At 35.2% G+C, this 13,000-nt stretch overlaps 1 protein-coding gene across 8 annotated transcripts; it reads left to right on the top strand.

Annotated features, from left to right (window-relative positions):
* Positions 1–322: 322 nt before the first annotated feature.
* On the top strand, positions 323–5,579 carry LOC141647970 (BTB/POZ domain-containing protein At3g44820). 8 transcript variants are annotated; one of them, XM_074456364.1, is made up of 6 exons: positions 323–759; positions 884–988; positions 1,101–1,151; positions 1,655–1,724; positions 2,183–3,382; positions 4,215–5,579. In XM_074456364.1, the coding sequence occupies exons 2-6, from the start codon at positions 939–941 to the stop codon at positions 4,785–4,787; spliced, it is 1,944 nt and encodes a 647-aa protein (XP_074312465.1). In that variant the 5' UTR covers positions 323–759; positions 884–938; the 3' UTR covers positions 4,788–5,579. The 8 variants fall into 8 exon arrangements, with proteins under 8 accessions (XP_074312465.1, XP_074312464.1, XP_074312469.1 ...); XM_074456363.1 differs by having other exon boundaries at positions 323–988; XM_074456368.1 differs by lacking the exon at positions 1,101–1,151 and having other exon boundaries at positions 324–759; positions 1,669–1,724.
* The last annotated feature ends 7,421 nt before the right edge of the window (positions 5,580–13,000 follow it).

The following is a 13,000-nucleotide window of genomic DNA, read 5'->3' as shown; positions in this document are numbered from 1 at the left end:
TGAGGTAGTTTTAAAATAGGGAGGGAAATATTATTTAAGATTATCAATTTATAGCTCATTTGTCAAGTTAATTAGAGTATCTAAAAAAGGCCCAATTAAGAGGATATTTTATTTAGGCGGAAAAATTAAGAGAATTTTTATTCTCTTAGTAGTAGGGGATGCTCTTATAGAAAACTAATTTTGTACATTATTAAAAACGATTTTACCCAAGACGGTTGTTTCACAAAAGTCCCAAATTTGATGACACAAGTCCAACAAACCATGTACTAGTAAACCACGCGTCATTGATCGTAGCAAAATTCATCACTCTCATTTTTTTTCATCATATAGATTCTTAGCGTAAATCCAAACAATCCAAAAAGAAGCCTCAAATACTCCCAAACTGTTGGACCATACCATACTTCCATTACATAACTGCTTGTTCTTCAATTCTCCTGTCATCATACCTGTAAAGTTCCTTAAATCACCTAAACCAACGACAACACACTACATACCCACCTCTTTTTTCCTCCCAAAATCATACATTTCCTACCCAAAAACCCACTATCCCCATTAAATTCCAAATTTACATGTTTTTCTATACCCAAAAGTTACATAACTGTATTTTTCAAGTTCGAATACCGCTCCCGTACATTATAAACAAAAACCCGAAACAAAAGAAAATGAAAATGGGTTGACTTAGATATAGTGGGTTGTTAGGTGGATGCTGAGACAACAAAGATAGCTAAGTTAGTGAGTTTGTGCCGTAGTGGTAATGTGGTATGGAACTTCCACGCCTAATTAATCCCTTGTTGTTTGGTAGTTATTTATTATTATCAAGTACTCCTATATATCATTAATGTTGTCAATGTTGTTCATGTGTGTACTATAAAATTTTCCCAAGTTGAATTTCTAGTGAAGAAAGGGGGAAAAAGTTGTGGGTTTTCAAATTTCAATCAATGGCTCCTGCTGCTAAAATTGTTGAATTTCGTCGTGACGGAAATGATTGGTATTCTCTCTTTCTCTGATTTTCTAATTTATATTCTTGTGATGATCTACAATGTGAAAGTTAAAACTGTTTTTTTTTTTTTTTTTTTTTTTTTTTTTTTTTTTTTTTGTAGTACCCTCTTTGGCTTGAGGTTGCTTGCAGTAGTTTCGATTTTCGAAACTTGGTATGCAGTTATGCCTTGTATATGGGTTTTACAGTGTTGCAGCACAGACTTTGTACTAGATGTCTTCTTTTAGAAGAACATGTTTTTCATTGTTAAAATACCCCTCACAAAAAATGAAATAGGTAAACAAATGATGGGGACGGAGGGAGTAAGTAGATAATTTATGTGAAGAATAGGAAGGATTATAGGATTCCTAATTATGATAGCGTGAAGAAAGAAAAAATTATGTGCGAGCAGCCAATTGGTTTTTCGTTGAGTGTATGATTGTCAAATTCTAGTGCTATCAGGTCCTCATCCATGTCTATTGCATCTTTATGTCGACTAGGGACAAATTTTATGTTTGAGGGTCTTGATTAAAATGGTTTTTTTTTTTTTTCTTTTATTATCTTGTTTAGTGGAATTTCTAGTCAGAATTGAAGATCTTTTGTTGTCTTAAGAGTGAGTTATATAATTATTTTAGTTTTTGGAATCCCTATAATGTGGTTTTCACATGATGTTGACAGGTTCTGCAATGCAGGTCTGCCAAGTGATGTTACTATTGTCGTGGAAGAAGTGAATTTTCATCTTCACAAGGTTTGCCACCTCTTTGTAGTTTTCCATCTGGACTTTTCTGATGTTATGTAATATTATCCATTCTGTTGCTGCCAATGATTCACTGGATGTTTTGGATTTGAACCGTAATAGACTAACTTAAAATTGTTTGTAAAACACTTCCGTGAAAATGTAGTAATTCGTTGACACTTTAGGCTAAGGGTCAATTGCAAAATAATGTCTATGTCATAGTGAGCTGAGGTTGAGTACATAAGAGTTCAGACACCCTGTGGCTATCTAGCGTGAGGGAGAGCCTCTTTGAAGACAATGGGATAATGACGATTATGATACAGCTAAATTTCTTGTGAATTTAGTTGTATGTGTTACTGTTAGTACCATTCATTCTACATCACATACACTGTTAAAAGGCCATTTAATAGAGTATTCTATTAGATGCTCTTGTTGTACGACACTAATAATGACTTAGTGCTTTTGGACAGTTTCCTCTTGTATCAAGATGTGGTAAAATGGATAAAGAAATCAGTGCATCTCGCCAACTACACGAGCAATCTCCCACTGTATCTCTGGAAGGATACCCTGGGGGCCCTGACACTTTTTTAATTGCTGCAAAATTCTGCTATGGCGTTCGGATAGAATTGACTCCAAGGAACATAATGATGATTTACTGTGCTGCAGACTATCTAGAGATGACGGATCAATTTGGAGAAGATAACTTGTTATCAAAATGCGATAGTTTCTTCCACAAGAATATACTACGGAATTGGAAGGACTGTATTGTCGCCCTTCAGAGTGCTGAACCCGTCATGTCATGGGGGGATAAACTACATATTATCGACAAATGCTTGAATTCCATATGCACCATGGTCTGTACAGATCCAAGCTTGTTTGGATGGCCCATGATGATGTATGGTAGCTTGCAAAGCCCAGGTGGAAGCATCCTTTGGAACGGAATCAACACTGGTGCAAGAATCAGAAGTTCAGAGTCTGATTGGTGGTATGAAGATATCTCATTTCTCTGCATTAATGTATTTGAAAAACTCATTAAAAGGATGCAGGAAAGAGGGATAAGACCTGAAAATATAGCTGGTGTTATAATGTACTACGCTCGGAAGTACCTTCCGGGCTTAGGACGATGGCATGGTCGGGGTGGCAAAACAAGGACAATGGCCAGCCTGAGCATGACACCTGCAACTGTCGATCAAAAAGGCTTGATAGAAACAATAGTAAGGTTACTTCCAGAAAAGAAGGACAGGTCTTATTGTGGGTTGTTGTTGGGACTCCTTCGGACTGCCATGATTTTGGGCGTTAGTGCTGAGTGTAAGGACATGTTAGAGCGAACGATTGGAATGCAACTGGAGTTAGCAACGATAGATGGACTTCTGATACCTACTTACGCAGATTCTGACACCTTATATGATGTGGATTGTGTTGAGAGGATTATGCATCATTTTCTAATGTCAGATCCGAGGATCCCTGCATTTTCTCCAGGTTCACCTGAAGCATCACTACCTTCTGAACCACTGAGTCAGGTGGCGAAGTTGGTTGACAACTATCTTGCAGAGGTTGCATCCGATGTGAACTTAAAACCTGAGAAGCTACGTGCCCTTGCTGAGGTTCTTCCAGAAGATTCAAGATCTTTGCATGATGGCTTATATAGGGTTCTTGATATATATTTCAAGGTTTGTCTTTCTGCACATATTTCCAGTTCCCGTGAAAGACCAAATAGAAACTAACAACACACCGCCTCAATGGCTCCTTTATTGAGGGCGGAGGGGTGTGTGTTGCACAACCTTCGCTTCTTTGTACAAAGAGGCTGTGTTTTTGAATGACCTGTAATGATAATTGGTCCAGAATTGCATCATCAGGCTGCAATTCCATAGTATAGTGAACCATTTACCTTATTCCATTATGTTTCAAAGTAAAAATAGGGAGTTTTTAGCGAGCCATGCTTAATGACGAGATCAATAGCTCAATGTGTGATTTAAAATATAGAAAAGATAGTGAATTTACTCACGAAGTCACGGTTAACTTTATCTCACTTTGTTTGCTGTACTGCTGGAGACTTGAAAATTGTTATAGGAGTACGTAAGTGATGGCGTATAAGTGGAATGGTCTCTCTATATCTCTTTGAAAGGAAGGCAGTTTTCTTGTTGTGATTACTGTATAGCTCCTTTTGAAGCTCCACCTTGGCCAGTTGGCCATGAGTACAGGCATACAGCAGTTACTTATTCACTGAAGAGTTGGTACATCTAGATTGTAGATTAGTTGAATTAGAAATCTTCACATTTTTGTACATATACTTCTGCACCAGTATTATTTTTTTTATTTTTTGATTGTAAAGGGAGCCACAATCGTAGCATTGATGACGGCTGTTTTGAACCCAGATCGTGAATCACCCAATGACACTACACCATGACATGGCATCAATGTTCTTTTTAAGACATCATCTTTTTTCCTTATATTGGTTATGTTGGTTTGGTATAAATTTAACTATCGTCATGGCTCATGCAGGCTCATCCCTGGCTTTCAGACTCGGAGAAGGAACAACTTTGCAATATTATTGACTGTCAGAAACTCTCCATTGATGCATGTGCTCATGCATCACAAAACGAAAGACTACCTCTTAGAGTTGTTCTTCAGGTCCTATTTTTCGAGCAAATGCAACTGAGAACAGCACTTGGTGGTTGTCTCCATGTTTTGGACGCTGAAAACAACCCAACAAACCCTAATACTGGACAAAATGAAACTGGGGGTCAGATCATACAAAGGGATGGATGGGTTCCAGTGGTGCATGATAATCGAGGTTTAAAAGAAGACATGGAGAGGATGAGATGTAGAGTTGAGGAGCTGGAACAAGAATTTGGTAAAATAAAGCAGGAGGTAAGAAAAGTAAGCAAATCACACAGTTCACTTAGCTCTCCTCGCTTTGCCACTTGGAAAATTGGGTGCAATTTGCTCCCTCGGTCCTCAAATGCCCTAAGAGACGCAGTCAGGAGTGGTGAACAAACTCCAAGGTCATCAGTTGAGCGAGGTAAAGCATCCAGTCATTTAAGGCATCGCAAAAGCATCTCGGTTGTGCAGTAGACTGGAGCAATTACAGAGACATTTTAGGTAGTCACCGTACATAATAACATAGCAAAAAGAGAATGACGGATCTTGCTCTATGACGGTTTTGGGTGTTTGCAGCTGTTTGTGTAGGGTTTCTTTTCTAAAAAATTCTAGTTAGTGGGTATAGCCTCGTTAATTAATGACATCTTATCTCAACGACCACCTCGTCTATATTTACCACCCTTACTATCTCTTCTCCACCACCACCACAAGTCTGTCATCGCCCTTTTCTGGCGGTGTTAGGAAATCGTATCCGAAACTCTTTTTTTGGCAAAAATATCCATGAGGCACTATGGTTGTACATAGTAACATAACAGAAACAGACCGAGGGATCTTGGTCTAAGATATTTGCAGGTATATGTAAAATTCTGTGTACTTGGGGTTTCTTTTCCTTGCAGACCTGTTTTAAGAAGTGAGAACATCCCCAATGTTGAATTATCCCAAAGACTTGTCATTAGAATGTGAATATTGAAGCCATGTAAGCATGTACTTTCTGATGGAGTGATTCAAATTTGGGTGTGGATTTGTGTGGAACTATTGGCGCAGTTAACCGCTTTCTTGCAATATGGGAGCGGAAGCCTCCAGTTCCACTCAATTCCAACTTGAGCTATATGATTTGAAGTTTTTGGCTGTAAATTTTAGTGTGTGTGAAAATTCATACGGAGTATCAGATGGTTGTATGCATAATATGAAGATTTCATGTTATATTTTTTTCACAATATAGGTTGTAATGTTGTATACCTGTATGAATACAATCGTTCTTTTACAATCGTTCTTTTACAAGACTATTTTAAGTAATTTAGACATTTTTTGGTTTAAATGAGCGCATTATGTCGCGGGTGAGAATCGAACCCCGAACTTCATGACTGGGGTAAAAGAGCTCTTAGCACTTGAGCTACTCTTGTTCTCAAGTAATTTAGACTCTGGTGTTAGTGTTTAGCGCTTTGGACCTTGTGGGGTTTAGTTTCCGGTTAAATAGCAATCCGTCTAAAGTGAGAATTTGTGGTTAAATAATACTATGCATCTTCTTGAAATTATGATCCAGAAAAAGGTGGTTTGCTTTCTGTACAGTACTGTACAGTCTTTCATATATTGCATGTTTTTGGAACCACAAATTCTCATTACTATCCGTCTATACGTATAGACGGATACCATTTTCCCTCACAAAATACCCATTTGCCATAAAGTGGGAAGCACATGGGGGTGTTCCACCTTGTCCCCCTACCCATTTTATTAGAGGTCTTTACCCGTCTGTTCGCCCCACCCGTCTATACCAAGACCTATTGTTTTGGAACAGCTCCAGGTGAGGAAAAGATGCATTAGTGATATCTCAGTCATTGTGCTTTGCAAGTTTTTTTTTTTTTTTTTTTTTTTTTTGACACGTGAGAGTCGTTTTAAATTAAGACAGCCTTAAACAATAATTGTTGTGTTCACGTGCTTGAGTGCTTATGTGGGTTTGGAATTTGGAAGTGTAATAATTTTGTTGAAAAAGAAAGGAGGTTTTTCTTTGTCAGCTAGTCTCGCTTGTGACTTCTCATAAAAAGGGAGAGGGGACAAGGTGGGGACACCCTCATGTGCTTCCCACTCACCTCTTAATGGGTATTTTGTGAGAGAAAACGATATCCGTCACAAGCTTGTGACGGATATCGCCCGTCCTCGGTGAGATTTTGTCTTTGTCCATAGTCGAATCAAACCGGAAACCGAACCTAAAATAGGATTCGATTTGCCTGGGAAGGAAAAGCATATTCTTTTTTCTGAGTTTCTTTTACGGAGTATCATATCATCATATATTATATTAAAGCAGAAATCAAATGTCACGTGTCATCGGCAGATGGCTTCTGCCACGTGTCAAAACAATATATTAAAACCATTTAAAAACTCGTTTATCTAATCTGATGGAGAAAAAGGATTACGCATCTGAGGTAGTACCTCAGACCTTGTAGTTTTTGAGCATATACACATTTTTTCTGAGCATATTACTATTTATAAATATAGTTTTTGAGCAATATTATATTTTTTTAGTGTAATATTTTAGTAAATGTGCTCAAAAACTTTATACTAAAGCAGAACTCATAAACTTTAAAATAAAACTCAGAAAATAAACAATAAGAGGTACTACCTCAGATGTATAGTCTATGAATTGAATCTGATGTCATCATATATTCAATTTTCAAAATTAAAAAAAGATTTGAATCAATTAAATGATATACAAGCCTATAAATATCTCTAATATACTTTCCATTTTGTTCTCTCTACATCAACGACATATTTTCATAGAGATTTTGAAACTATTATACATATCATAATTTCTAATCTCAAAAAATTATAGAGATAAAATTAATCCCAACTTTTAATAAATGTACCCTAAATTATCAGTAAAATTGATTCTCTTTATAAGTTTATTACGTTTTATATGTCAAACTTTACATTTCTCATCGTTAATATAGAAAGATGTGTTTATAATAATCAAATTTGTAAAACGAAATTTTAAATAACCTAACTTAATTAAGCATTTCCCTTATCTAATCAAAAGTAAAGATAGCTACCAATGCACACTATTTGGCATCAGTTGAAGACTCTTCTCTTTTTAGTGATTTTGAATGCACTTTTAGAGTTATTTTGTTGTAGACAAGACATGAAATTTGACTAATTAATTCTTAAAATAAAAAAAACGAATTAATTGGGATGGATATTTGTTCACTTGAGATATTAGAAATAATTTTAGAATATCTTTTAAAGAATATAACATTTTGATTGATTGACTTAAATTTGACTAATTAAGTATTACATCCAACTAATTAAGGTTAGAATCCTCCGGTCAGTTTAAAAAATAAAAGATCTCACTTAAATTACGGGATTTAAAACTGATTGCCATAATTACATAATTTCACATTATTACTTAAAGGATTCCGTATAATAACTAATATATCAATTAATTTTTAAATCCGAGTAATTTAATTAAGGTTAGAATCCTCCGGTGAATTTTTTTTTAAAAAAAAAATCTCACTTAAATTACGGGATTTTAAACTGATTGGTATAATTAAATCGCATTATTTCCTAAAAGATTCCGTATAATGACTAATATTTACAGAATATGCTTTAATTCCTATTTTAAATATGTGATTTATTAAATCTTTGAATTTTCACCATAAATAATATACTCTTTGCGTAATTTTAGGAGGAAATTACTAGATGATTAGGCCATTTAATAATGTCATAACTAAAATTATAGAAACTTAAGATCGGATTAATAATCTTACCTATAATAGACGAGCACAATACCATATTATTATGTTATTTTGATATCATTTAAGTTAGCCTAATAGGTTCTTTGTATTTTAATGCACACATAAAAATTTCACTACTACAGATACAGGCTATAACAACGGTTAAAAACCATTGTTATATAAAAAAGCAGACGTTGTTAAAGCGTCTGTTGTAAAAGGTTTTAACAACGGTTGGTTTTCTTAAGGAACCCGTTGTTAAAACTATTAACAACGGTTTTGTATAAAAACCCGTTGTGAAAAGTGTGACTCAATTTTGAGGGGAAAGTTATAACAACGGGTTGTAATATACAAAACCGTTGTTATAACTAAAGACAATGGGTTGTTTATCAATAACCGTTGTCGTTTGTTTTTAAAAAATTAAAAAAAAAAAAAATTAAATATTACTAGATGCATGCATAATTACGGCCCGTTATAATTCCGATGCATGCATTATTACTGGCATCCCTGTGCATATGAATGGACAATATGGAATGAGAAGGGTTATAATAAGATTTGAAGCAGCAGAGAGAGATATGATGATGATTATGACACAACTTCTTAACATATATATTAATTAAAAAACAACTCAAACCACACATTACTTAGTATAAATACATGCATTATCTCAACTAACATTCCATTATCTCACTATACATCTCCAAACCCTAACTGCTAAAACAAACTCCAAATAAACCCTAATTAATCTTTCAAACAAACTCCAAACTCCATCAACAAAATGAATGATATCATCCTTAAGACTCTTACTATGATCGAGAACAACAACAGTTTCATCCGTCGGTTGCTCCACATTGAGGACAGTTTCAGGAGCTACCTTGTGGATGCTCGATCCGTCTCAAGGACGCCAAAAAGATGGCTTGACAGGAGCGGCGCGATTGCGGCTATATGACGATATAGCAACTGCTGAACGGAACCTCCAAATAGCTAAGGAGGAGAGGACGGATATCATATAAGAGAATAAGACTCTCTATGAAAATATAAGAATTGCATTTTTATTAATGTAATTTTGTTTTTTAATTTATGTATTTATATATATATATATATATATATATATATTAAGTTTATCATGCATTCCTCTCTATCATCTTGCTTCTTCTTTGTTTTAGTTTATTTAATTTGTTTTACTAGCTAATTAAGCGAATAATACTTAAAGAAATAACATAATGATCGATAAAAACACATACATGCAAATGAAATAATTAGAAAAAGAAAATAATGACGATGAAAGACGATGAAACCAACAGTGACGGCGATATTTACCTGATAATTAGAGAAAGTAAGAGACGATGAAATCAACAGTGACGGCGAGAAGATAAAGCGGCGATGAGAAAGAGAGAAAGAGACGATGAGAAAGTGTGTGTTTTGTGTTTGTGTTTGTGTTTGTCTGTGTTTGTGTTTGTGTATTAAGGTTTGTGTTTTGTGGCTGTAGCTGATTTATGTTTGTGTGGTTTATAGTATGGAAAGTATTGACAACGGTTATTAAACAAAAACCGTTGTTAAAACGTTTTAACAACGGTTGTAAAACAACAACCGTTGTTAAATAAGTTTTAACAACGGGTTTTAAAAGTAACCGTTGTGATTACTTTTCACTAACTTTGCGTCAATTTTGCGCCAAATTATTAACAACGGTTGTGCATGTGTGACCCGTTGTTAAAACTTATAACAACGGTTATATAACCATACCCGTTGTAATTAATTTTAGTAAAATTCGCGCCATACATTCTACAACGTCTATTGTGATTTTCGTGAATAATCGTTGTTAAAGGGGCGTTGTAGTTGCCTGGATTTGTAGTAGTGTTTGTCACTTTATAAGCCATGTCTATTGTCCAATTCTAGATGATGAAAATATTCTTTCTTTCATTCGAGTACGTGTGCTTGGTCTATATATCATGAATAAAATTTACAGAAAATTCAAAAACAATTTCAGGTTACGAGTGCTTCTTTGAGTTTGTATAGTTTGGGTTTAGTTTGTTTTTAAAGCGAGCTATTGCTTTCGATATTTTGTATGGTAAGCAAAAACAATTATAAATGCGTGAGCAAAAGACATTTCTATATAAGCTTTGTTACTGTTGTTGCTTATTTTTAATTTTGGCGGGTTTAGCTCAATATCGCATGGGGTGAAGTATAACATTTATTGTCCAAGTTAATATGAAGACGATGTTTATATTACAGTAACTTTGTAAATCATTTGTGTACCACATATTATAGAATAAAACAATCTCACAACGTGAGACAATTCTTTTTTGTAAAAATATTATTCATTTATTTAATGTTAATAAATGAGTTTTCTTTTTTTACAAAACCATCACCGTTTTACAATGTGTGACCGTTTCAAACAATAATTATTGTTTGTGAAAAAGTTTTATGACGGTTTGTTCTTCAAAAATGATCAACACAGTCATAAAGACCGGACAATACTACAATTCAAAATTTGGGAATGAAGATGATCAATACATAATGACTTTATTTGCTGTTTTCTCAATCGCGTGAGTCTTACAAGTTTATTTCAGATGTTTATTTAGAGTTGGCAAACGAGTAAGTTAGGTCATGGTCGATTCAATTTATCCGTGTCGTATCAGATTTGGTTATTGAGGGCTTCGCCTTCTTCTGCTACGTTGTTACCGAGTCATCTCGAATATGGGTTATTCGTGTACGATTATTTCAGATAAGGTTCATTTGTGTCATGCCATTTGAGTCGGTTCCTTATGATAGAGTCATGTATTAGCGAGACATTGGTTAAAATGATGTTGCTAATTTTGATCAATAAGGAATATTTTGCTAAATTATTTTTCTATAAGGCAGTGATGATAAATGGCATGAAATGGTTCGGGGTCAATGAATCATAACCAGCCGACCAATGGCTAAAAAGAAACTAATTAATTTTGTTACAAATACAAATTTGTTTATTAGTGCCAAAATATAAACAATGAAAATAGATTTGAGGTACGTAAATGGAAAAAAAGAAAAAGGTTTACGACTGGTAAAGGAAATACTAATTACAAAAAGGTTATAAATTGACTGAAGAAATAGTTATTTAAAACCTAAGAATGAATATTTTTAGCAGATAAAGATCAGACTAAAGAGTTTAGGCCAATTACATTTGAGTTTGGTCAATTTAATTTAGATTGTTACTATGTATATTTAAGCATATCATTATTTCACACCTAATATATGAACATTAACATTTTAATAACAGTTATGACTTAAAATTTGTTTACAACATTTAATTTCATTTATCATAGTATATATTATATTAGAGTTGAAACCGATAGTTCATTAGAGTGTCAAGTATCATAATTCATAAGCATGAAAAATTGGCATATTTAAAATTGAAAATTATTATGAGAAGGGTTAGGGGTCGCGATGGGTGGGTAATAATGGGGTGGGGAGTCGTATAAGATTATTATGAGAAGGGCTAGGGGTCACGCATGGGGTGGGGTCAGGATGGTGGTTATGCTGGAGGTATGAGACATAAGGATGAGGTGGAGGAGGCAATATGGGGTAGGTTAGTTGGAGAACGTGTGATATGAATTGCAGGGAGGGTGGTTAGTTGTAGGGGCCTCTTAAGACAAAGGTTGAGAGGGACGCCGTGGTCTAATGTGTTGGGTGTATGTGGTCATCACTGTGGTTGTGGTGGAGGTTGTGCTGGTGGATCTCGAGGTAGTCGTCCAGTGATGGGCTGATGGCGAAAGCTGCTTCCAGCCTTTCAGGCGATGGTGGGTGGGAGAGAAAATGAGAGAAAAGGTAGAGAATTAGGAGGAGAATAAACAAGAGGGGTAATATGATAAAAAAAAAATACAAAAACGAGTAGAACTAATTATATATTGCGTAAATAAACATGTTTATGAAATCTGCAATAATTTTATATCAATTTTTCAGATTTCACCTCTCATAAATTAAAAAGTCGAGAAAAAAAATCAGAGTACTTCTAATAAAATTAAGCAACATAAAATTATCAAAAGTGTATATGGGTAAGTTAAGTAAAATTTTCTAATACTTAGTTATTTACTAAATAAAAAAATACATAAGTCCTTACTTTTAATAATAATACTTTCTGTTATACCCGTGCATTACACGGGTTCAAAAACTAGTTTTATACCAACCCACTCTATAGCTCGATCCAAGACATGGTGATTGGTGAGGGTTGAGAGTTGAGACTAAGGATGACAATGGGTAGGGTCTGGGTAGGGTCCGCCTAGATCCGGACCCGACCCGAGATTTTCCCTTTGGACCGTGCAGACCTGGACATGAGGTCTAAAATTTGAGGACCTATACCCCGGACCCTATGGGTAAGAGTAGGGTCCAGGTCTCCCCGTGGTCCGAGTTTAGTACCACTTTAAGAATAAGATTAACGGTATAGAATAATAAAAAAAAAAAAAAATCATACTACTTTAACATTATGAGTTTATTAATCTGTAGTTAATGGTGGTTGTCGGTCGCCGAAGCTATTAGAGAGGTGGTTGTCGATCGCGTATCGATCTTTTGTGGTGGTGGTGGTTTTCTTGTGTCAGTGGTGGAGTGGTGGTATTGTCAGAAGAGTTTGGTTGGGTTTTATCACTTTATGGGATGAGGGAAGAGAAAGAGATTTTAGTTGGGTTTCTATAGTCTGTCAGTATGAATTAAGAAAAGTTGTAATTTTGATTTTTTTTCTTTTAATAAAGGGTCTAAGGGTCGGGTATGGGTCTCATAACTTAGACCGGGGCCACCAAATATTTTCTTAAGACCCATACCCGACCCATATCCATTGGGTCTGAAAAAATGAGACCCATACCCGGCCCATTAGGGTCCGACTCTCAGGGTCTGGGTCGGGTCCCCGACCCACTGCCATCCCTAGTTGAGACTCGAATCCAAATAATCTGTTGGTGGTCGGCAGATCAACCCACCCAAAACCAACAAAAAATAAGT

This window comes from Silene latifolia, chromosome 3, assembly GCF_048544455.1.
Source record: "Silene latifolia isolate original U9 population chromosome 3, ASM4854445v1, whole genome shotgun sequence".
NCBI classification, from domain to species: Eukaryota; Viridiplantae; Streptophyta; class Magnoliopsida; order Caryophyllales; family Caryophyllaceae; genus Silene; species Silene latifolia.
The sequence above is the reverse complement of the archived record's forward strand: the minus strand, read 5'-3'. Positions and strand labels throughout refer to the sequence as shown.

Coding starts and splice junctions, on each gene's coding strand:
- LOC141647970 (XM_074456364.1), top strand. CDS start 939: ATGGCTCCTGCTGCTAAAATTGTTGAATTTCGTCGTGACGGAAATGAT. Junction 989..1,100: donor CGTCGTGACGGAAATGATTG/GTATTCTCTCTT, acceptor TTTTTTTTGTAG/TACCCTCTTTGGCTTGAGGT. Junction 1,152..1,654: donor GTTTCGATTTTCGAAACTTG/GTATGCAGTTAT, acceptor TGATGTTGACAG/GTTCTGCAATGCAGGTCTGC.